The 25,348-nt window shown below is 35.0% G+C and overlaps 1 protein-coding gene across 1 annotated transcript in view; it reads left to right on the forward strand.

Annotated features, from left to right (window-relative positions):
* The first annotated feature begins 750 nt into the window (after positions 1–750).
* The window catches only part of ZNF804A (zinc finger protein 804A), a 340,633-nt gene continuing 316,035 nt past the window's right edge, over positions 751–25,348 (forward strand). The window contains exon 1 of the mRNA XM_004032926.5: positions 751–1,295. Within this exon, the coding sequence (XP_004032974.4) occupies positions 1,185–1,295 (111 nt within the window). The 5' untranslated portion in view covers positions 751–1,184. The remainder of the gene's footprint in view (positions 1,296–25,348) is intronic.

Below are 25,348 nucleotides of genomic sequence, written 5' to 3' on the forward strand. Positions count from 1 at the left end.
CCTTTCCCCTCAGCTTTAGCAATTTAGGAAGAACTGAGGTTCTCAGGGGAGGTGGGGTGAGAGGATTGCCAGGAGGAGGGACATATAAATCAGGAGTCCCTGCTTTTACCCTCTACTCACTTGTACTCGCATCGCCACAACTACCCTCCCCCGAAACTATCATCAACACAAGCACTTACGGTATCTACAAATGTGTGGGAGCAGGGGTGGGTGGGGGGCATATTTTCTTTCCTCGCCTTTCCCTAAGACTGAACAGGGTACCAGCCTCCATACCAAACACACATTAAATAACAAAATCAAATAAGCCAAACCCAGTGGATAGCAATTATCATGAGAAAGAAGCCGCTGCTGGCACCGGCCTGGATTCGCTGCAGTCGGAAGCGGGTGGCTTTCGGTATTGAATTATTAATTTATTTATCCCCCTCGCCCCCACCGCCACGCCGACTGCCAGGCAAGAAATCGCGGCCTCTTCGCTTCCTCTCCGCCCCCACCTTCCAGGAGTCTCCCACTTGGCGGTGGCCGTCGCGTCCCCGGCCCTCTGCGGCAGCGGCGCCGCGCGGGGCGCTCCCACTCGCGCTCGGGCTGGCGCGGCCGCGGGTCCCGGCGGCGAGGTGGGCGGGGGAGGCAGCGGGTGACAGATGTACTCCTCTGACAGCTCTCAGTATCAGCCCAGTGGCTCCCTGCCATTGGCTCAGTGCAATGGACCGGCAACGCCGCTCACTATAATAACACTCATGCCTGCCAGCAGCAGCAACTCCGAGTGCAGGCGCCGAGCGCGGGGGATGCTGCCGCCGCCGCCGCTTCTGCTGCCGCGCGGGCGGCTCCCGCAGCCCCGCTCCGCCCGGCCGCCGCGCGGGCACTGACTCCCGCTGGGTTCCGTTTCGCCGGCCCGGCCCCCTCCTAGGCTGGAATCCTCCCGCGGGGCTCGTCGTCCCGACGCGAATCAGAAGAGAAACAGAGGAGCGAGAGACTGAGGGAGAGCGCGGCGAGCATGCGGAGGCGGGGGAGCCTCGGCGCGCACCACAGAGGGGTGCAGTGAGCCAGTCTCCAGAGGACGTGCCGGGGGTGGCTGCGTGCCCCCGTGGCGGGTCCCCAGCCCACCGTCGGCGGCCCCGGCGCGCTGCGGCTGTGGGCGCGGGGTGCGTGGAAGCGGCGGCTGCGGCGGAGGAGGCGGCGGCTGCCCCATGGAGTGTTACTACATTGTCATCAGCTCCACGCATCTCAGCAACGGACACTTTCGCAACATCAAGGGAGTTTTCCGGGGCCCTCTCAGCAAGAACGGGAACAAAACTCTGGTAATCGCTTCTGTTTTCCTCTCTCTCTCTCATATTTAAGAGGGCATTTGGAAGATTGAGTTTTTGGAGGTTTTGAGATTCAATTTGGTTTATAATTTACTCATTTTTTTATCTGGTGGGCGTGGGGTGAGAATTGGGTGTAGAAAAAGGAAGGGGTCTTAGGGAAGCTGTGATCCATGGCTTTGGTTTACACTTCCACAATGCTCTGGACTATCTCACCTCACTCCATTAAGCTGAAGATTACCACAGTCTCTCCTTACTTGAAGCAAATGTGTCAACAGGACCTGCTTAAAGAGAAAAGAAAAGAACTCTAACCCCAAGTTACCCCATAACCTCTTTTGTTTGGCTTAGGAGGCTGAAGGTGAATGAGGATGTGGCTGTCTCTGATGGAGGCAGGGAACCATGTGGCTGGTCACAAGGAGGAAGTGGCGGGATTGAGTGATGGTCTCAGAAAGAGTTTGTATTCCAGCTCTTTCCTGAAGGACTGATAGCAAACTTCTCCAGTGAGAAGTTGTCAGTGCTAAGCTTAAGAGAGTGACTCTAGAACCTTATGCTGTCCACTTTCAGCTATTCACTGTAAAGTGGTGGTGGATATATGTGAAACACTATCACTATGTCACCATTAGAGCCACTAGGGAAAACGTGAGGCAGATAGAACCCATGCAGTTGCTGGAAGGTTCTCACTGGATCACAGAGCTTCATTTTTCAGGATCCTAATCGGAAGAGCACTCCTGATTGATGGGAGAAGATGTACTGAGCATTGAGATAGTGCAGGATGATTGCTCCTACTTCTCATCCAAATCCCCCTTTAGCTATAAAACCTCCCTGCAGAACTGACTTTCATGTATTGGTATGTTTGGAGAACTATACACCTCCATAAAGTAAAAAAGGAAGTAGAATAAAGGCTCATTAGGTTTAGTACTGCGAAGAGTAAAGACAAAGTAGGGTGGCAATATGAAAATGTATGATTCACTGAAGTCCATGTTTATTAGCAAGCAGCCTCCCTTCCCCTTTCTTACACAGTGGTAACTTAGCCTGAATGAGGAGAGTAGAAGTTTAAGGACAGACTCAAATAGTCCAAAAATAAATATAGCGTTCTTGATCGAATTTTCTTTATGTATCTTAAAATATGTTTCTTTATGAATAAAGAAAATATGCTGTGATGTGTGTTTTCCAAGAATGAAAAGTTCTCATCTAAAGTTTTACGTAAATTCTTGATGCATTTAATTTCATTCTTTTTACTCGAATCTCTTGGCTACTTGCTTTCAGCCCACTTAAGACTCACAAAAGCAGGGCTAGTTTGTTTCTTTTATTGTTTCTGTGGATGTGGTTGTTGGTTGTTGTTGAACAAAAGCAAGTGAAAATACTCTTCTGCAGTCTTCTTTAGTAGAGTAGCACAAAGAGCAGTAGCCAAAGGCTAAAGGAGTTATTGAAATTGTTCTGGCCCCACTTAGAGAAGTAAAAAAGGAAGGTAAAATTTTGGGGGAAAAACTTTCAGTCTGAAGAAAGTACACACTGTTTTTTCAATTAAATTTCACTTACGGTTAAAGGCAAACTTAATGCACAAGATTTCATTTTCATACTTACAATAGTGGTGTAGGTGATAAAATGCATAGTGGGGTTTATAGGAAAAAAAGTTATTTACCAAACCTCAACTTGTTAAAATGCTATAGGTCTTGATTCTCAAGTTAATCTTAGGTTCTAACAATAGTTGAATTTGCTTATGCTGATGTGTTTGTTGTGTGTTTGGAGTTGGTTCATTCTTCATGACTTATATTTACAAAAGGTAGGTTAAAGTCTAGATTTACCATTGTAACCTTATGAGTAAATTGGGTTCTAAAAAGCAGCTATGTAAATGAGATGAATAAACCTAAATATAGACAAACATCAGAAAGAACAGACAAGGATAAAATGGCTTTGAAATAACTCCATAATTATCTTAGTTATCATGAAAGAGACTTTAGGCACTTCTGAGCTAGTCCTTCCAGATGATTTTAAAACTGCCCAAGTTTGTATTTCCTGTATATGAGATTTGCACTGACTGAAAAGTAAATTTTCATATATGATGTGAATATATTTGAAACTACTGCTTTACAAGATAATATATTCATCTATTATATGTGCTTTCTAGCCTTCTCATGAGTATTATTATGGAAAATTATGGAAAATGATGAGATTTATGCCTGTCTTTAAGTATAACAGAAAATATTCTAGATCCATTCATAAATGAATGATTTCAATTTTAAAAAGAGCTGTCTATACTCACCCCAAAGTGATTCTTTATAGCACATAGGATGCTGTGAGCACTTACATATATGCTAAAACATACTGTCACTTAGAAATAGGAAACTGGATCTGAAACTTCTAAAAATTAGCAACTTCAATAAGAAATACAAACATCATCTTAGAAGATATATATGCCACATTCTATAAATTTTCAGTAAGAATTTATGCTTATCATGGTTTTACGGTTTTATTTTTTATTTTTTAAATTGACAGATAAACTTGTTTGTGTTTATCGTGTACAATGATTTTAATCCCAGTTTTATGGAGTAATAATTATGATATCTTTCCAACTTTATATTTTATTTTAATATATTTGAATTTTGTCATTAAAAATCATCACATTTTTGTATTTTGAATCGTGTACCAAGTTCTAAGGATTTTTAATAATATCGCAGATTTTTTTTTCTTACTTCGGGGAAGTGCAACTTTAAACATAAAATTACTCAGCGAAAAGGTACTTTGATTACTGCAAGACCTTTTAGTTAGTTTCTATCAATAGATACTTAATGGCTATTTGAGAATTTTTAAAATTCAAATTTAGAAAATAATTTTATAATCTTCAAAAAAATCACAGGATTAATTTAAGTTAGCCTGTAACTGTTAATACAGTCTTCTTTTATGAATTAGATGTTACTTATAGAATAACCAGGGTAATTCATATTTTAGTGCCAGTGATTAATTGCTTTAATCCTAAATCCAGAACGTTATCCTGCCATTCATATTGAGAAGATAGTCAAAATATATAGTCCCTTCTATAGGTCATATTATACCACCCAAACATAAAATTTTGGAAAATAAAACAACAACATTCTTGAAGACTAAGCCTCTTGTTAATGTTGACCCTATTTATGAGCTTTTAAATATATTCCTTTTGCCAATTCTAATGAAAAACATATAAATTTTCATTTTGCAATGTCTTACAAGCGAAAAGAAAGGTCAACCTATTTATCATGATTTCTGTTAAAAGCTGCAACATATCTGTGATATAGTTTTAATTTCATAGAACAAGAAATAAGTGAATATTTAGTAGTTCTCCAGAACATTTCTGGGTAAGTTATAGGGCTTAACAGAAAAGAATAAAGTTTATCTTCCATCTAATCTCATTCTTTTTATTTAGATTTTCCCAATTAATCATTGTGTAAGCAATTGCTTACTGAATAAAGACATTTGGTACATCCTTTTTGGAACTGATTTACAAAGTTTGTCTTAATTATATATTTAAATAAATACAGAATATTTCTGTATACTACATATTTAACATGGAATTTAAATATCCCTTTAATCACTTTAATATGTAATTTGGGATTTGTCTTGGGAAACTTGGAAATAATTACTAACTTGTTCATTACATTCTATTAGTTGGCCAGCATTTTAGTATCTCATAATAACATTATATCTATTTCACTGACTATAGAATTCAAAAGAATCAGTGATAGTTTTGAGGTCATACAATGAGTCAATATTATCAAGCAGATTTCCTGACTCCAGACATATTTCCTTTATAATTTATATGCTAAATTATGGAATATCTAGGGATCATCATGATAATATGATTAAGAGATGGTATTGTGTTATCTGTTTGGTCGAAGGCACTTTATTTTTCCAATTGTCTACAGATATGGATAAGTAGTGCCAGATTCACAGAATAATTTGATTAAATTTGTTTTACTACTCATCCTCCACATGCAAATATCACTCATTTCTGTCGGACCTAAATGCCTTGTTTCTGTAGGCTGCCCTGCATTTCTAATATATGAAATACTATGTTCTGCAAGAAAAGAAATGCTAATTTACTAATCAGTTCACAAAATATTTGTTATTTAGTTCATTCAAATTTATCGAGGTGCCTCAATTACAAAGCACTGTTCTAGGCACCACAGGCTCTGTATTATGCACTAAATAATACATGCTAAGGAGCATTTTGGGCTGCTCTTGCTCATTTTGAATCTGTTAAAAAAATATTCACATCTTTTGACATGTTTGTAGGTTTCTTGTCACTCAGGACGTTGTCATGTGTGTTAATTTTGAAAAACCTGAAAAAATTCTGTGTTATTTCCCTTGTGTATATAGGAACACACTAAAATTTGGCAGGCTTTTGAAACACTATTTGGCCTTTTGTTTTAGTTTTCATTATTCAATATAACTTATTTTTCATATAATTCCTTTGAACATTTTCTAAATCTCTTGGAGAATGTAATCTAAAAGGCTTCTCTTCTCATCGAAACCCATTTAGGTGGCACTTTAAGAGTGTGCATGTAAGACTAAAGAGATCAATTGGTGAATTGGTGCTGCTGGAAAAGTTATTATTTTTAGGTTAATGTCCTCAAGAGAGCTCAGGGGTGAGGGTGGATTAGGGTGATATCCTAAAATGTCTTCATACCTTCCCACTTTATAAACTTCTTCACACAAGCAGTCCAATTATATATTCTTCCAAATTTCATTTAAACTCTTATATATTCAATATTAAAGACCATCTTGTGTCTCAATTTTCTGAACTTAAGGTGTCATATATTCTTGCTCTGCTGGTTTTGAATTCTAGTGAAACTTTACTACATGTCCTTTTTCAGAACACATTATTCTAGTATGGAAAATAACTGATATTTGAATTAGTGTTATAACACAAACATGCAAGCAGTATTTTAAGGCAAATGTCAAATAATATTCATGATTACCACATACTTGTGTTAATTCATTAAATATTGAGTTATGTTAGATAGCTGAAATTTGAATAGCGATATGATGTCTTGACTTCTCACTTCTGCACCAATAGTTTCAGATTATGGATGACTGCAATTACTTTTTTTTTTTTTTTTGAGACGGAGTCTCGCTCTTTTTGCCCAGGCTGGAGTGCAATGGCGCCATCTCGGCTCACTGCAAGCTCCGCCTCCCGGGTTCACGCCATTCTCCTGCCTCAGCCTCCCGAGTAGCTGGGACTACAGGTGCCCGCCATCGCGCCCGGCTAATTTTTTTTTTGTATTTTTAGTAGAGACGAGGTTTCACCGTGTTAGCCAGGATGGTCTCGATCTCCTGACCTCATGATCCGCCAGCCTCAGCCTCCCAAAGTGCTGGGATTACAGGCGTAAGCCACCGCGCCCGGCCACATTTTTAATGAAAATACAGATCAGCGAGAATTTCAGGGATGACCTAGTCTAGAGGTTTAATGGAATTATATTCAGGGCCAAATTCAGGCTGCCAAATTAGTTTGTTTAATGTGCACAGTGTTTTAAAATACTTGGGTTGAAATGAAGTTGGAAGAAGACACTTCTCCGTTTTCCACTGTCTACGCTACATTCTGTTGCTATGTAGGCTATTCATTTACTTAGGTTACTTTCCTGACCATTGAAGGCACTTCAGTGTTCCATACCTTGCTTAGTTCAAGGACTGAAGTTTACCTATGTGGAGATAGAAATATTTCTGTCGTTATATTTTATTCTGTAGTACCTGTTTGCCACATATTGCTTGAACTGAATTAACAGTATTCTCCAAGTCAAATATCTAGGATCTCTATCATAATAAGAAATATACAGGGATTTCAGAGTGATAAATTTTTGCATTTTAAAATTGCAAACTTTTACTTAGGCTACTGGTGTTTTTGGTATTTTGCTGTTGTTTTTGACCTCAAAAAACTAATTTAGAATGTAATTTTATTCTTTAATATATACTTAAATAAACATGTTACGTTTATATACCATATTTGGGAAATGGTTTATTAAAAGTATTATACATAGTGTAAATCATATTTAAATACTTGTGGTAATGATACAGCATTGAAATAATTTCCTATCATGTCCATTTAACTGAGATAGTACTGTTGAAGCGACTTGCTTGTAGGAGTTTGAGTAATCCTACCAAAAAAAGATAGCAGTTATAATATATGGTGTACTGCAACAAAAATTTATGAAGAAATTACTTATATCTGTTTATCACATTTTTATATTGCTAACCACAATAATAAATATAATTGTGTTAGTTTCTCTTCCTAAAAATTTTAACCTAAACCATTTGATCTGTTTTATCTCATTCTAAATTATCTACTGTATCTGAGAAAATGTTACAATACATAGTAGGACCTTCATATCCATGGGTTCTCATTCATGGATTCAATCACTGTGGATATTTTGAGTATCTCAAATACTCAAAAAAGAAAAAAAGCACATTGTATTTGTACTTAACTTGTACAAACTTTTTTTTCTTGCCATTATTCCCTAAATAATACAGTATAACAACAGTTTATATAGTATTTACATTTTACTGGGCATTAGAAGTAATCTAATCTCCAGAAAATTTAAAGAATAAGGGAGGATGTGCATAGACTATATGTAAATACTACACCATTTATGTAAGGGACTTGAGAATCTGTGGATTTTGATATATATCCTAGGGGGATCTTAGAACCACTTCCCCATGGATATGCAGAGATAACTGTGTACTGTATTATGATAGTGTCTTCAAGTAGCCATGATTCATAATTTTATAAATGTATTATAGTACACTTCCTATTACAGTATAAGATTAAGTGGAGTAATAAATAATTAAAATTCAATCATGGTTGTCAAAATAAACAAAGTCCATTACCTGAGGTATTACTCTGAATTCTTTCATAATGGTTTAGCACCATTGGAAGAAAGTTATATACTTTTCTAAATGTAAGTACATTTAATATACTGACTGTTTATGAGGTCAATGGTGTGTTCAAATTATAAGAAAACAGTTTTTCTTAAATAGTGTTAGGAAAATTACCTGTATTAAACATGATGGCTAGTTTTATGTGTCACCTACAATAGTAGCATATTAGTCGATTCTCACACTGCTAAAAAGATATTACCCGAGACCAGGTAATTTATAAAGGAAAGAGGTTTAATTGACTCACATTTCCACGTGGCTGGGGAGGCCTCAGAAAACTTACAATCATGGTGGATGGTGAGGGAGAAGCAAGGACCTTCTTCCCATTGTGGCAGGAGAGAGAAGTGCAAACAGGGGAAATGCCAGATGCTTATACAATTATCAGATCTAGTGAGAGCTCACTTACTATCACGAGAACAGCATGGGGGAAACTGCCCCTATGATCCAGTCACTTCCCTCCCTCAACACCTGGGGATTACAATTCAAGATGAGATTTGGGTGGGGACACAGAGCCAAATCATATCATGTAGCCAGTTATTTAATCAAATTCTAATGTAGGTATTGCTATGAAGGTATTTTGTAGATACACATAATATGGACAACCAGTTGACACTTTAAGTAAAGGAGATTACTCTTGATGATGTGGTTTGGCCTGATAACCAGCTGAAAAATCTAAGAGCAAAAACTGAGCCTTTCTGGAGAAAAAATTCTACCTGAAAACTTCTGTAACAACTCCTACCTGAGTTTCCAGCCTGTAGGACCTGCCTTCACATTTAAGATTTACCAGCTCCTGCAATCACTGAGTCAGTTTGTTAAAATAAATCATAGGTGTGTCTACACACACACACACACATACACACACACACACATATCATATTGTTCCTATGTTTCTGGAGACCCTTAACTGATACAGTGAAAATCAGTTTATAATATTTCTTTTATAATGAGCTAACTAAATGTTTGAAATGTAAATCTCATTTGGATTTAATAGGAAATAGATGCATTGGTGTTGATAACTGTATAGGTTTAAAGTTGATACAGCTGATTGTGAAATTTTTCTGCTATTTTATATACAGGTTTACAATAACTTTATCTGAAATGTTTGCCTGGATTATAATTTCTCTCTCTCAATCAACACACCTCAAGCATCTAAAACAACCTCTATGTAAAATGGAGTTATTCTTATCTGTTCAACCCCAACAGCTTACCACACATGTTTATTGTACTTGAAGAAAGTCAAGCTCTCTCTAAATTAGATAAAATATTGTATTAGTCTATTCTCATGCTGCTATAAGGACATAACTGAGACTAGGTAATTATAAAGGAAAAAGGTTTAATTGACTCATAGTTCTGCATATCTGAGGAGGCCTCAGAAAACTTACAATCATGGCAGAAGGGGAAGCAAACACACCCTTCTTCACATGATGGTGGGAAGGAGAAGTGCTGAGTGAAGGGAGAGAAAAGCCCCTTATAAAACCATCAAATCTGGTGAGAACTCACTATCATGACAACAGCATGAGGGTAACGGCCCCCATGATTCAATTTCCTCCCACCAGGTTCCCCCCTTCCACCCTCATGACATGTGGTGATTATGGGAACTACAATTCAAGATGAGATTTGGGTGGGGATACAACCAAACAGTATCAAATATCTTTTAAAGTTAATTTCAAAAGTTTATACTTTATTAGCCTGAATTTAAGCAAATGAGCTTTAAATTGAGGTATGTAAAATGAAGGACGTTCATTTTACAAAACAAAAATGTCTTCATGAAATATACAAAATATGTACAGAGTTATGTCAATGTCCACCAGCCAGAAATACCAGGACACAACTCTAGTTGAACCAAGTTGGGAACATTGGTATTTGTTGAAACGAGGTTAACTGCACACCATGGAGAACCTTGATGCATCTCTTGAAGAGAGTATAAGGGGTTGTTCTTTAGGATTTGGGATTGTGTGAGGTGTATTTTCTGGAGAGTTTACTAAAACATTGTTTAATTCTGGATTGGATACTGTGATAAAGAAAAGACAATTCCATATTGGGTATCTTAGGACTTTCTATCTAGGAGCAAAGAGAAACAAAGTGGGGGTAGGGCTGTAATTGGTGGAAAAGCAGCTTTCCTCATAGTGGCTGGCAGAGGGAGATGTTGGGTAAGAAAAACAGTGTTTTTGGTAATGTATGTGCTCAAATGTGATTGTGGAGTAGACTTGTTATTGTTAAGCTCCATCACAGTCATAGAGTGACCTTGTCTGACATTAGTGTATCATGAAACTGTTTATATTTGACAAGAAAATACTATTCCTCACTTTTAGATCCAGACAAGCTCCTACCCATCAGTTATTGAGAGCTGCTTTTTCCTTTCTCAGATATGACCATGAGATGGATGATTGCAAGAGAGGGAAGGAGGACAAGCTTATAAGAGAAGATTATTTCAGGGACATGAGATCCAAAGCTGAGAAGTTTTAGGAATGAGGTGTCAAGATGGAGCAAAGAGGGCTTGTGCCACATATTACCACATTAGTATAAGGAATTTGGAGGATAAAACATCCACCTCTGGAGACAGATACAGGGTAAATAGTGTTTTCAGGAGAAACAGGCTTCACTTAGAGCAAAAAAGAAAAGAAGTTTAACTTCAGTGAAAGGTTTGAATCTACAGAATTTTTTTGATAATAGACACTTATGAATTCAAGGAGGACATAGTCCAAGAGTTTTAGGATATGTAGAAATATAGAGATTTGTGTCAGAAAAGAGGAAGTAACCTAGCCATATGGAGAATAAAGTTCAGGTAATGAGGAAGAATTTGGGAGTTCTGGGCTTCTTGTGGTGAACAATGTCACTGGAGATACAAGGTAGGATGAAATTGGTTCTGACAATCATACTATTGGTAGTAGCAGCAGTGGAGTGGTGGAGGGAAACAGATATAGGACTGCATGGGCAGCACTCAGAATTTTGGGGCTCACCATTGACTACTGCTGTGACACTGAATTATGCATGACCCTTTCTCTGAGCTTCAGAGTTCTCTCCTGACTCCTGTTGAAGTGTTCTGACAGAGAGGCGTGATTACTGCTGGTGCACAGACTTTCTCCCAGATTCAGCCACTAGGAGTTAAAATTATTAACAACAATTTAAAAATTAACTCTTTGCCTTTGATTGGGCTTCCATAACAAATTAATATAGACTGGGTGGCTTAAACAACAAATACTTATTTCTCAGAATTCTGGAGTCTGGGAAGTCCAAGATCAAGTTCCCAGCTGATTCCATGTCTGGCGAGGACCTGCTTCCTGGTTTGCATGTGGCTGTCTTCTCATAGCATTCTCACATGATGGACGACAGAGAGGGAGGTTAGTTACTGTGTCTCTTCTTATGAGGGAAGTAATCGCACGCATGAGGGTTCCACCCTCGTGACCCAATTGTCTCCCAAAGGCTTCATCTTCTAATACCATCACATTGGGAGTTAGGATTTCAGCATATGTATTTTGGGGGATACAGAAGTCACATTCATAGCACCCATCTATATTGTCTTGTTTGTGCCCCTCAGATGGGAAACACCTAAAGAATGAAAAGTAGAGGGCTATGGTTTGAATATGTCCCCCAGAAGCTCATGTGTTGAAAAAACTTTGTCACCACTGCAGCAGTGTTGATAGGTGGGACATTTGGGAGATGATTGGGTCATAAGGGCTCAGCCCTCATGAATGGAGTAATTCATTCATAGGTTGATAGATTAATGGTCTATCTAGGGAGGGTGTTTATTATTAAAAAAATGGATCTGTTATAAAAATCAATTTGGCTGTTACTCGTAAGTCCACTTGCGATGTGATGCCCTGTGCTGCCTCTGGACTCTGCAGAGAGTCCCCGCCAGTAAGAAACTTGTCACCAGATGCAGTCCAAACCCTTTACCTTGGATGTTCCAGCCTTGACAACTATAAAAAATAACTTTTTAAATGTATTATCCAGTGTCAAATATTCTTTTATAGCAACAGAGAACAGACTAAGACATCAGAGTGAGTAAGTTTTGTTGCAAATACTTTAGAAAAAGTCTGAAACTCTGGGAGTTGCCAAAGACTCTTAGATTGGTTATGGAAAGCAGGATGTTTGGAGCCAATAAGTTAATAGGAAGGAAGTGAGACTAGTTGCAGAAAAGGAATGGGTTTAATGAGAAGTGTGTAGTGATTTTTTTTTTAACAATTGGTCAAGGACAAAAAGATGGAATTATATGTAGATTCTGTCTTTGTTTAGTAAAAATGTCTCAAGTGGCATAATCTAGTGACCCCCCAAGAAAGTATCAATGGAAATACTGTAAAATTACATTTGTGTTACCTCCTTCAAAAGGTTATGTTAGCAAAATACCACTCCCTGGTGAAGACAGTCAATGTCTGGACAATGTGCATTTATAGTTGAGAAGAAAATGACTGCTTTCACTCCAGAATTGTGTTCTTGCACCCAATTTAGCAAGAAAGTCTACTACAGCCAGTCACTTGTGTTATGACCTCGGTAAAGTTCACCTCTCTCCCTGTCAGTTATGTTATCTTTAGATAAAAGATATGATAATAAAATTAGCTATGTATGGATTTACATAATTTGGACAGTATTAGTATTGAACCATGTCAACATTTCCTTTTTTTCTCAGTGTCTTAGCCTGTTTGAGCTGTTATAACAAAATACCACTGATTGAGTGGCTTACATACAACAGAAATGTACTTCTCACAGTTCTAGAGGCTGGGAATTCCAAGATTAAGCTGCCAATTTGGTGTCTGGTGAGAGCTCGCTTCCTCATAGTCAGACTTCTTCCCATATGGGGGAAGTGGGCAAAAGAACTCTCTAGGCCTCTTCTATAAGGGCACTAATCTGTTATGAGGGTGGAGTTCTCATGACCTAATTACCTTCCAAAGTCCTCATCTCTGATACCATCACATTGGGGCTTAGAATTTCAACATATACTTTTTTTGGGGGAGGGCAAACATTCAGAACATTGCTCTTAGCTTACCCGTGGCATTTCTTACATGTTTACCCATACCCCAAGAATGTATAGAATCTTAAATATGTGCTGAGCCCTAAATATTTTAGGGCTAAATATTTATGGCATAATATTTAGGGCATAAATATTTAGCCCTAAACATTTATGAAGGCATGAAAATCATAAGGAAACCCTCAGATATCAGTCATTGCTGTGACTCATAAAGTTCATGAAACAATGGGAAACTTGCTCTTTTGGGAAGCTTAGAAATTCTTTTAATTCTCTTCAATAATAATTTTGATAGCTGTAATTCCCTTGCAATGTCTTCTAGATTACTGAAGTTCTGAAGTTACAAAATTAATATTTACACTAGGGGGCGACATAACATTTCCTCTTTTCAAAAAGACAGGCATAGTAATCAACCACAGATTAATAACATTGTCAAATATACTTAGGACAATTTTATTAGTAAAGAGTCAGTTTAAATTTTGTTAGCCAGAAAGTCAATATAAGAAGGCAACATGGGGGTGATGTGTTTGCTGTGTACTTTATTTGTATACTTCACCTAGTAATTATTTTTGACCATTATCTATTTTAGTCACATGTGATACATGGATAGGATATTGCTGACATAGAGTTGATGACCAATTATATCTTCCTTAGGTGTCACTCTTGGCTGTAAAAGTATCAGTCTTCCTATTGAAGCTGATGTTTTTAGGGTTTTTTAGTTTCTTAAACCTTTTATGATTCTTAATACCTAATTTGCTTTAATGTCATAGCTAATTAATCATTAAATTTGATTGAAATGTTCATGGAGTACATTACTAACCAAAATAAAGGTCGACTGTGATGATAGTTACTTGCTGATAGAATACCTAAAATATGAAATAATATGTGAAATTTTGAAAATTATTTCTTATTTTCATGATTGCCATAAGCGATATTATATAAATACAAAAAATAGTTGAAAAATATCTGAGATCCAAATTTTCAAACTTAATTAAAATTTAATGGAATTTTCTTCATAGCAATTGGTATTATATTTCTAGGGAAATAGTACAGATTGTTTAAAATTATACAAACTTTTCTATTTGTATTACCAATTACTGGGAAATTATTGGTTCAACATGAAAGATGTAATTTTTTTTTTTTTTTTTTTTTGGGACGGAGTCTTGCTCTTGTCACCCAGGCTGGAGTGCAGTGGTGTGATCTTGGCTCACTGCAACCTCCGCCTCCCAGGTTCCAGCAATTCTCCTGCCTCAGCTGAGTAGCTGGGATTACAGGCTCCCACCACCAAGTCCGGCTAATTTTTGTATTTTAGTAGAGACAGGGTTTCTCTATGTTGGTCAGGCTGATCTTGAACTTCTTACCTCAGGTGATCTGCCCACCTCAGCCTCCCAAAGGATGTAATTTTTATGGATGAGGACTTAAAATAGTTGATGTTATGATACATACTGTTACTCAAAAACACACAAAGCTGTTTCACAGGTAGACTGATAGTAATAGAATTTCAGATGGAGTTTATTACTTATTGCTGTCCTGAAGAGCCACATTGAAGACAATCTATTTCCATATTATTCCACAGTAAAGGGTTAAGTAAATAATAATAATAAATCAAAACACACAGATCTTTGTGCAACAGCTAGCATTATATAAGCTCAATTTGATAAAGTAAGAAACATTTGGAGACTGAGGATGTTGTTTCCTTATATGATACCACAATTTAACTCACATATGATGTTGTATGAACAATTATTTGCCTTTCAGGCATCAAACATGCCAACTATTTTGACACATTAGCAAGGTGTGGATATAATTCTATGAAGTATAGAAACTGTGTAGAGTATGAGACACTCTCCCCTTTTCTCTTAGAACCCTTCGTAAAATAAGGGCAATATCTATTCACAGGTTCAAGGCAAAACAGACATGCACATGTAGAACAAAATCATTCATATTCTCTCTCTCTCTCTCTCTGCCCCACTTCCTGTCACTCACTCTCTTGCTCTTGCTGTCTCACTACACACCATGGTAGTAGAGGGTGCTGTTATTTCAGTTTCAGCCTGTGTGAATGTTTGTTTCTCCTGAAGTCCACAGAATTCTACTAGCATCTTTAGCCATGGCCAGAAATGTAAACAATAATTCATTTGAAAAGTAAGAACTTTCTGGCCGACCAATATAATACCAGAGGTCTGAAAATCATGTTAGTAAGATTTGACAAAACCTGAAGTAACTCAGTAGTCAAAGTTCCACTGGACGGACAATCCTACAAATTAAAAATAAATAAAAAGAAAAAGATGGGGGTAAGGGGAAAGAGAAATTCACTAATTCTTCTAAGGCAGTAAGAAGCTAATATAAGCTAACATAGCTGATATAAGAAGAATTGGTGCTACAAAGAGAATAAAATACCTAGGAATACAACTTACATGGAATGTGAAGGACCTCTTCAAGGAGAACTACAAACCACTGCTCAAGGAAATAAGAGAGGACACAAACAAATGGAAAAATATTCCATACTCATGGATAGGAAGAATCAATATCATGAAAATGGCCATACTGCCCAAAGTAATTTATAGATTCAATGCTATCCCCATCAAGCTACCATTGACTTTCTTCACAGAATTAGAAAAAACTACATTAAATTTAATATGGAACCAAAAAAGAGCCGATATAGCCAAGACAATCCTAAGTAAAAAGAACAAAGCTGGAGGCATCATGCTACCTGACTTCAAACTATACTACAAGACTACAGTAACCAAAACAGCATGGTACTGGTACCAAAACAGCATGGTACTGGTACCAAAACAGATTATGGAACAGAACAGAGGCCTCAGAAATAACACCACACATCTACAACCATCTGATCTTTGACAAACCTGACAAGAACAAGAAATGGGGAAAGGATTCCCAATTTAATAAAGGTGTTGGGAAAACTGGCTAGCCATATGCAGAAAACTGAAACTGGACCCCTTTCTTACACCTTATACAAAAATTAACTCAATATAGATTAAAGATTTAAACATAAGACCTAAAACCATAAAAAACCCTTTAAGAAAACCTAGGCAATACCATTCAGGACATAGGTATGGGCAAAGACTTCATGTCTAAAACACCAAAAGCAATGGCAACAAAAGCCAAAATTGACAAATAAGATCTAATTAAACTAAAGAGCTTCTGCACAGCAAAAGAAACTATCATCAGAGTGAACAGGCAATCTACAGAATGGGAGAAATTTTATACAATCTATCCATCTGACAAAGAGCTAATATCCAGAATCTCCTGGCATTATTAATAATGACACTGCCTTTAACTCTCACAATTAATTTGGATGATAACTTATGTGGTAACCCTGCTAAATAAAAAATAAAAATTACCATAGTAACAGGAACTTAAACAAATTCACAAGAAAAAAACAAACATCCCAATCAAAAAGTCGGCAGAGGATATGAACAGACACTTCTGAAAAGAAGACATTTATGTGACCAACAAACATGAAAAAAAGCTCATTATCACTGGTCATTAGAGAAATGCAAATCAAAACCACAATGAGATACCATCTCATGCTAGTTAGAATGGCAATCATTAAAAAGTCAGGAAACAACAGATGCTGGAGAGGATGTGGAGAAATTGGAACACTTTTACACTGTTGGTGGGAGTGTAAATTAGTTCAACTATTGTGGAAGACAGTGTGGTGATTCCTAAAGGATCCAGAACCAGAAATACCATTTGACCTAGCAGTCCCATTACTGGATATATACCCAAAGGATTATAAATCATTCTACTCTAAAGACACATGCACACATATGTTTATTGCGGCACTATTCACAATAGCAAAGACTTGGAACCAATCCAAATGCCCATCAATGATAGACTGGATAAAGACAATGTGGCACATATACACCATGGAATACTATGCAGCCATAAAAAAGGATTAGTTCATGCCCTTTGCAGGGATATGGATGAAGCTGGAAACCACCTAATGTAGGTGACGCGTTGATGGGTGCAGCAAACCACTATGTCACATGTATACCTATGTAACACACCTGCACATTCTGCACATGTATCCCAGAACTTAAATTATAATAATAAAAAAAGAATAATTGGGTGATGGCACATCCAGGTTTGCCAAAGACAGTCCCAGTTTATGCTGTTGTCCTGGCATTATTAATAATGACACTGCCTTTAACTTTCACAATTAATTTGGATGATGACTTATATGGTAACTCTGCTAAATAAAAAAAATAAAAATTACCATAGTAACAGGAACCTACTTGAAATGATGCCTCTTTTTCTATTCTGGCTTGAATTCTGCATTCTTTGAGGATTTGTAGACTCATGACAGAATCCTATCTACAGGTGATGTATTTCATATGATTTTTGGCTATTTTTTAACAATCTCAAGCCCAATAATAGGCAGTGATATAAGGAATGTAGTTACTTTCTCCCCACTTTCTGGCAAGTTAAGTTTAGCCACCTGATACAGGAAGGGACATTCAGAGGTAGGATGGCACAAAGACACAGGGTCCACTGGAGATCACTGGAAGCAGCTGCAGCAGGGTTAAGAGAAGGGAGTCCCAGCGAGTCTTCAGTCATCATACACTAACATCATCAGTGAAAAGTTCCTGGGCCTGAAGAGCCAGCTATGTTGTTCCTAGTTGACTATTTTAAGTGACAGAACTTGGCCCAAGCATTGACCATTTTGGTTCCTCAATAAGCCTGATTCAACAGAGTCACCTTTGAATCTGTCCTCCACCTTTCCAATAAACCTATTTTATGCATCATTCAGTAAGTTATTTATTTATTTTTTTTTGCTGAGAAACATGACTAGATTTAGGAAAAATGTATAATTTTATTTTTTTCAATATTTTCTGGGTTTTCCAGAGTTTTCACGTGTTTCACACCTTCCTTTGCTTCCCACCATTCCCCTTTCTATTTGGGACTAGAGAGACATGAGTTTGAATTCTAGCTGTGTAACCTGAGTCAGTTATTTAACGTCTTGTTGTTTCTGTTTCTTTGTCTGTAAATAGCAAAAACTACAATTAACTTTAGTCCCTGCTGTACACCAAATGTTATCTTGAAATATTATACATATTATATGTAATTACTGCTGAAATGCTCTAAGATGCCTATGTGTGAATGGCATTGTTGTAAAGATTAAATAATATAAGGGAAGTGTCTGCTTCAGTGTCTGGCATATAATAAAAGCTATTATTTTTACAATTATTTCCATCTTATAGAAGAATTATCGTTCTTCCCTTCCAAAGCTAATAAATGGACATGTGTTTATCAGACAGAACGTAAGAGCTGCCAAATAAATAGGGAATAGGTGCTTTAGGGAGTCTAGGGAAATAAAGGTCAGGGAATTGTTCATAAAATTTAGTACCCGTAAATAGCCTATAAGTAGATTCCCTAGTTTATTCTATGCAGGAAAATAAAGTTCTACGGAGCACAGATTCCAAAACTAATTGGTCATAAATATCACCTGAAAGTTTAGAAAATGTAGCATCATGGACCTCATTTCATAGGTACTAAATCTTAATATCTGTGGGATGGTGCAGGAATCTAGCTTTGCTAAGTGCCCTCAGATGACTCTTGCTGTTCTGGGATAAAATACATGTGGTTTGGCTTCAATGGACATGTTCCTGAAGAATGTTTGGATGTCACACATTCATATTTAGTATGAGAGATGAGGTCCTCCCCTCATCATTTTCTTAGGTTCTCTTCTCTCCACTCCTTACCCTCCCATAACCTACAATAAATCTTTTAGAAAATTAGCTATACATTTGTTTCATTATAAAAAAGAAAGAAGATAAATTAAAAAAAACTTGAAAAAACTGTAGTTATAGTTAAAGGACATAATTTTAAAATTTAATAGAATCTAACATCTACAGAATGGGTGGAAATGTAAGACTATTTTGTAAGCACAATAAATCTAGTTCTAGGTTAAGCTTCATGAGAAAATTTAGTTAACTTGGCCAATTTCCTTTTCAATGATGCTTTAATGTCTTAGTTTATGTAGAAATTAGGTATAATAATGCATTCATAGTATTCAATGATTTTCAATGTATGCTGTTTTTTAAAACCATTGTGTTGAATAACAAAGCAAATGATTGAGACAATAAATTTGTTTAAACATCATGTAATTTGAAAAATAAAAAGACATAAAAGTAAATAGCTTTATGAATAGCAGAACAAATGCAAGGTATTTTTACAAAAAAGTATATCAAAGATTTAACAATTGAGAGCTTGGATTTATAAATAAAATAACTTATACCAATTATTTTATTTTAAAATATGGTATAGGTACTCAAGTCATTTCTGGATATATGGAACTTTCATCACTGTTTAGAATTTTTACTTATATTGTGATTATGATGCCTTAGGAATCAATTCTACATTAATAATTTTGTGGTTAAGTCAATTATTTAATACAGTTTTATAAATATTCTAAACACCTTTGATTAATCTTCTCTAAATCATATTTTCAAATCATTAAAATAAATCAACAAACTTTAAATTAATTTCTCATATATTGAGCACTTATTCTTTGTTAGGTCCATTGATAAAAATTTACATAAAGTATGTCAAACATTGCAGCAACTATTTAATTTGATATTATTATAATTGCTATTTTACAAATGAGAAAACTTAGTGTTTAGAGGTTTCATCTTATCCAAGGTCATCTATGTTGTCTTTAATTTATACATGTCTTGTGGACACTAGAGAATGGACAAGAATACTAAGACTTTAACATATGTATATTTATATTTATTCCATTGTGTTTAGTTTATCTCACAAGTAATGAATAATATGCATTCTCATATCCTAGAAAATATGGCTATGCCCAGTTATTGAGATTAGAATTAGGAAACACATTTATAAATCATTCAATATTGCCTCCAAATATCGTGGTTTAATTTGCAAAAATAATTTGCTCTTTCATTTCTTTGTTTTTCTATTTTTGGTATAAACATCTGGATACTTAATTAAAATTGGCATTATTGCCTATTTATTAACTTACCAAAAAAGTTTTCAGCATAGACATTTTCAGGTTTGTTTTTCTCCTTATTACAGGTAATTGAACAGAAGCTAGTCAATTAGATTATATAAGCACGAAGTAGCATGTTTCATGTACATTATATATTGCACCAAGATAGGAAAAAAGATTATTTAATAAGATATGATTTTGGTAAAATTCAGGTGTTAAAATATTTTTCTAGTACAGTTAGGTCTCCATATCCACAGGTTTCACAGGGCCTACCATGGAACGTTAGCATCCTCGGATTTTGGTATCGCTGGGATTCCTGGAACCAAACCCCCTGTAAACCTAGGGACGACTGTATCAATTCATTCTGCAGTTTTCTCCCAGCTTTAAAAATTCCTAGTTTTGAAACCTTCTATATACTATTAAGATTAATAAAACTTCTCACATTAAATAAAGAATTATTTGCAGGCTGTTTATACCTGGAAATGCACCACCATTTTCTGGAATATAGTATTGTTTCTTCCATTTAAAGGAATAAGATAAGCAAAGCTGCCCATTTTCTAGTCACTGGGCTTTGCAGTACACATTTATAGAGATTGGCTTTCAGCTAAGACAGTTTATAATGTGTAAGTTATGCTTCCATCTTTTCAGAAACTAATTTCAGGGAGAGTATAAGAAGATAAAAAGATCGGGGGCCTTTTAATATATTTTTTGGTAAGATGCTGATGCATCCAAACTTATTTTCTACTAATTGCTGGCTTTGCTGCAGGGAATGGGAGGGAGCAGGGAGGAGAAAAACACCTTGTGATGTGTGAACAAAAAGTAATCAGGAAGGATCCTGTGAGCAGACATTTGGTGTGATTTGTAAAGAGGTTTCTTATTCTTTCGGTCTTCATTAATTTGTTCCAACACCAAATTTACGTGTAAAGATATATAGTGATAAATATTATATAGATTTTTGCATGTATATATGCATATATAATCTGATCAAGGTAACAACTATAATGTAGTTAGAAGCTTTTATTTAAAAATAGAAGACATACATATTTTTGTGTGTTTTTTTAAGGTTACTCTATAGTCTAGACTGCTTCAAGTTATATGAATAGAATTGGATCATTTTAAGGGTCTTTATGTTGAGAAAATATTGTAGTGACTTTTGAAGTGGAGAAGAAAGGAAGTCAACATTATTAATGGCAATAAAGGAAGCTAGGAACAATTACTGTAAGGCTAAGAATAAAATTAATGATATCCTTCAAATGGATGTTTGCAAGTTAATATCATGCCTCTATATCACATTTCTTCTAAGTTAGTATTTTTATGTAAATATGTTTATAATAAAAAACATGATTTTAAAGCAGGTGGGTACAGTTATTACCTCCATTTTATGGATGAAAAACTCTAAGTATCTAGCCAGAAGTTATACATGCTTATGAGTGGTTCAGACTAATTTTGACTTAGGTTGTGATCTCATCACAACCACAATAAATGATCGTTATTTATAACAATTCTTATAATAATGATAGACTATAAACATATTTTACAAAGAGGAATAAATACAGCAGAGAAGTCAGTTAATTATATAATTCAAACTAAATAAATTATTTGCAAAAATGTGTTTCACATTGTACCCTTAAAAACAATTTATGATTAAATCTATAGGTAAAAAAATACATTTAATTGTAAATCAAATATACATTTCTCAAAATAAGTGTGTGGGCATCCGTAGGGAAGTATATTTTGTAGCTTCTTAACTATTTTATATCACAAAATTATATATGATATCAGATTATGGATAATATGATAAACACTTATTTCACTGATTTAAAAATATAAACTATTAAAGAAAGTTTGTATGGAAATATTTGAAAAACATAAAGTAATCACACTTAATGATAGGTTATTGAGCTCTAGCTTATAAATCTCTCTGATCTGTTTTGTTTACCAAATATTGCCTTATAATTTTTTAACATTCTTTCATGCAAATCAAAAGAAACAAATAGTGTGACAAAGATTCCTACAAATAAGAGTTAAAATATATTGCTTAATTTTCTGCTAAAAAAATTGCTAGTTCTGCAAATCAGTTCATAAAAGGAAGAAGTGTCTAAGCAATAGTTTTCACCAAGAGGAAGACTATCTGTGAAAATAAGGTTGTGTTTTTGACATTAGATTGGAATCTAAGTGGTTTGATTTTTATTTTAGCAACTATGCCTCATTAAAAATTGGCAAAATGAACTCATCTATTTATTCATCAGAATGAATTAAACAGGGTAGTAACAGGATATGATGATTCTCCCTTTCTGAAACCTCTGGTAATTTCTTAGTCATCAGTGTATGGAATCACACATATTATTTTTGCTTGAGCCTGTTGAAAGTCATTTTCAAGGACAGTATAATATTACAATAAGTGGAAAAACAAAGGAAGAGAGAATTTCATATGGAAGGCAAAAAATTCTAAGTGAAATAGATGTAATAAGCATTCTGTAGAGAAGTGTCACAATTATTGGTAGTATAAAATGTGTAGTAATTACTTGATTGATTTCATTAGTTGTAAACTTAAACATCCTATCAATATTTTTATAATTTTAGTATTCAAGGACTGATATCATAAATGGTACTAAATGTTTAGCAAGAAGATAGCTGCAATTTATTTCACAATTATTTGGATTTTTAATAGCATTTATTTTTCTGTATCTTTAATTTCCTATAATAAGAATAATTAATAGATTATAACTAGATAATGACAGAAGCAGACAGAAATAACAGATGAACATAAAAAAACATTCAAGTCTGTCAGTTTTGGAATTTCAGAAGGCTAGAAAAAAATGTATGTACATATATAAAATACTCAAAATTTTCACATATTATCTCATACATTTTTAGTTCTATTTTCAAAATATAGAATCATTTAGAAAAATAACTTTCCAGATGAAATATATTTCTTTTTTTAACAACACTGGTAGATAATTTTTAAATCATGTTTAGATATTTGGGATAAAACTTAGAAATCGTAACAAATATCAAGTAAGATACACTATACATTTGCATGTTGATCCCAGCAACAAATTATTTCCCATTACCAGCACTTGTATTAATAATTATATATGTGCGTGTATTTGTATATAGTTATATATCCATGTATCCATATTTCTAGATGGACAATCCGACATAAATGGCTTCAGAATTTGTAGATTTAATTTCTGCCGTATTGTTCCTGGATAATTACACTATGCTACTAGAGAAAGTATGTGTCTGCATTGGCGTGTACATATTCGTTTATTTCGATATTTCTGTAACAAATGTCTATTGATTGCCTCTATGTAGCTGATACTCTACTAGGAGTACTAATACAATGTTCTTTTTTTATAGATTGTACTGTTTAATGCAGTGGTCTCCAAAGTAGGATGCATGTACCCCAAAAAAGTGTGTAGTATAATTTACTGGCAGCAAGTAGAAATATTTTTAAAAATTATCTGGATATTTGTGATTATCTTATTTAAAAATATTTCTATAACATTTTATAATGTATAGAAATGCTTGTACCTATTTTCTTAATTTGAAGGCCTTCTTAATAGCATTATGCTATGAAACAAATCCAGAGATTTGATTGGCATATGAGAAAAGAATTGACTGCAATCTGCAATGAAAACATCTTATGGCCAAAGACAATAATTTTGAAATACGGCCTGAGTTTGGTTTTTGATGTGAAATTTTGAAACATCTCAATTAGTCATTAATTTGACTGTTCTGTATACATTTCCAGGCATTTTATTTGTATTTTATCCTAACAGAACGCTATTTGGAAAGTACTCTGATTATATCTTACTTGTGTCATTCAAATTCAGGCAATCTGTCTTCAGAGCCAGAGCTTATATTCACTATGCTAGTATATCTCTCACATGTCAAGTTCATTGAAAGGGTGCAATGATAACTGTAGATCAGGAAATAAGTATGATATTAATAACTATAATCCATTTTTCATTATTTGCATCTTTATATTGTGTCATGAAATAGGAAGTATTTCAATTCCTCTAAAGTATACCTTTCTCCACAGTGTGAATTTATGGTTTTTCAATTGCTTTCTTTAAACGTTTGAATTGTAATCAAAGATTGAGTCAAATTTGAACTTACAATGTTCTGATCACCCAAGACCTGGGAAAATGGAGCTTATTGAGATAAATTTCTTGCACCAAAAGAAGCCTTGATTTTGCATTAGATATTAATATAATATTTTACATTATATGTACTGCTGAGTGAAAAAATTGCCTACCACCTTCAATAGACTTTCATTCTATCGAAACCAATTTATGCCATATACATACACTTTGGAGTGTATGTATCAGCTTTTTGTTGATTTCAATAATACTGACATCTTATTAGTTTTTAAGTTGCTTTCAGAAAACACTATGATGTTAAATGTATAAAAACAATACAACAACATTGAAAAAGACTTCATTGATTTGTATAAGATGTGTGTATGCATGAGTAAATTATCTAGGAGAATAATTTAAGTAAATTAGCCTGAAAACAAACTGAGGAAAGGAAAGAACTTAGAACCGGAATACATATTCTGCAGAAAATTTTCAGTGAAGGGAATGCCATTTGATTATTGCCTATAAGTGTACTTGAAAATAGCATTTGAAGAAAAGGTGCCCACACAACAAAGATATGATATTGCACTGAAAAATCAGAACTTAGAACAATCTATCCCTTGTATCAACATCAGTACTACACAAATGAGAAGCTATATGCTATTAGGTTGACAAGAAAGGCATTCCCTTTATTTGCTGGAAAAATTAGCAGTGGGTTATATGAGCAACAATTACTTTGTAGACTATTCTTTATTGTAGTCATAGAAGAGGTAACTAAAAATGTCTGAATATTATCAGCCGTTCCTTAATTGAAATCTGCAATAACAGTAAGTACAACATGTTTTATCCTCAAAATTCATAAGAAAATAATAAAGTTCATATGCATAAAATACTACAAAATAAAATACTGGGAAGTAATGGGATATTAGAAATAAATTTACTAAAAAATAAAATCCTGACATGAAATTAAAAAAATTCATTTTAATGCTTGCATGAAGTAAAAAAACAAACTCTCAAATATAAAATAAGCACAAATATTCTCTATCTTTTCATATTTAGAATGATAATTAATAGGATTTATAAAATATCCAGAAATTATTGAAGACTTTTCAAGTATTTT

The sequence above is a fragment of the Gorilla gorilla genome, chromosome 11 (genome assembly GCF_029281585.2).
Source record: "Gorilla gorilla gorilla isolate KB3781 chromosome 11, NHGRI_mGorGor1-v2.1_pri, whole genome shotgun sequence".
NCBI classification, from domain to species: domain Eukaryota; kingdom Metazoa; phylum Chordata; class Mammalia; order Primates; family Hominidae; genus Gorilla; species Gorilla gorilla.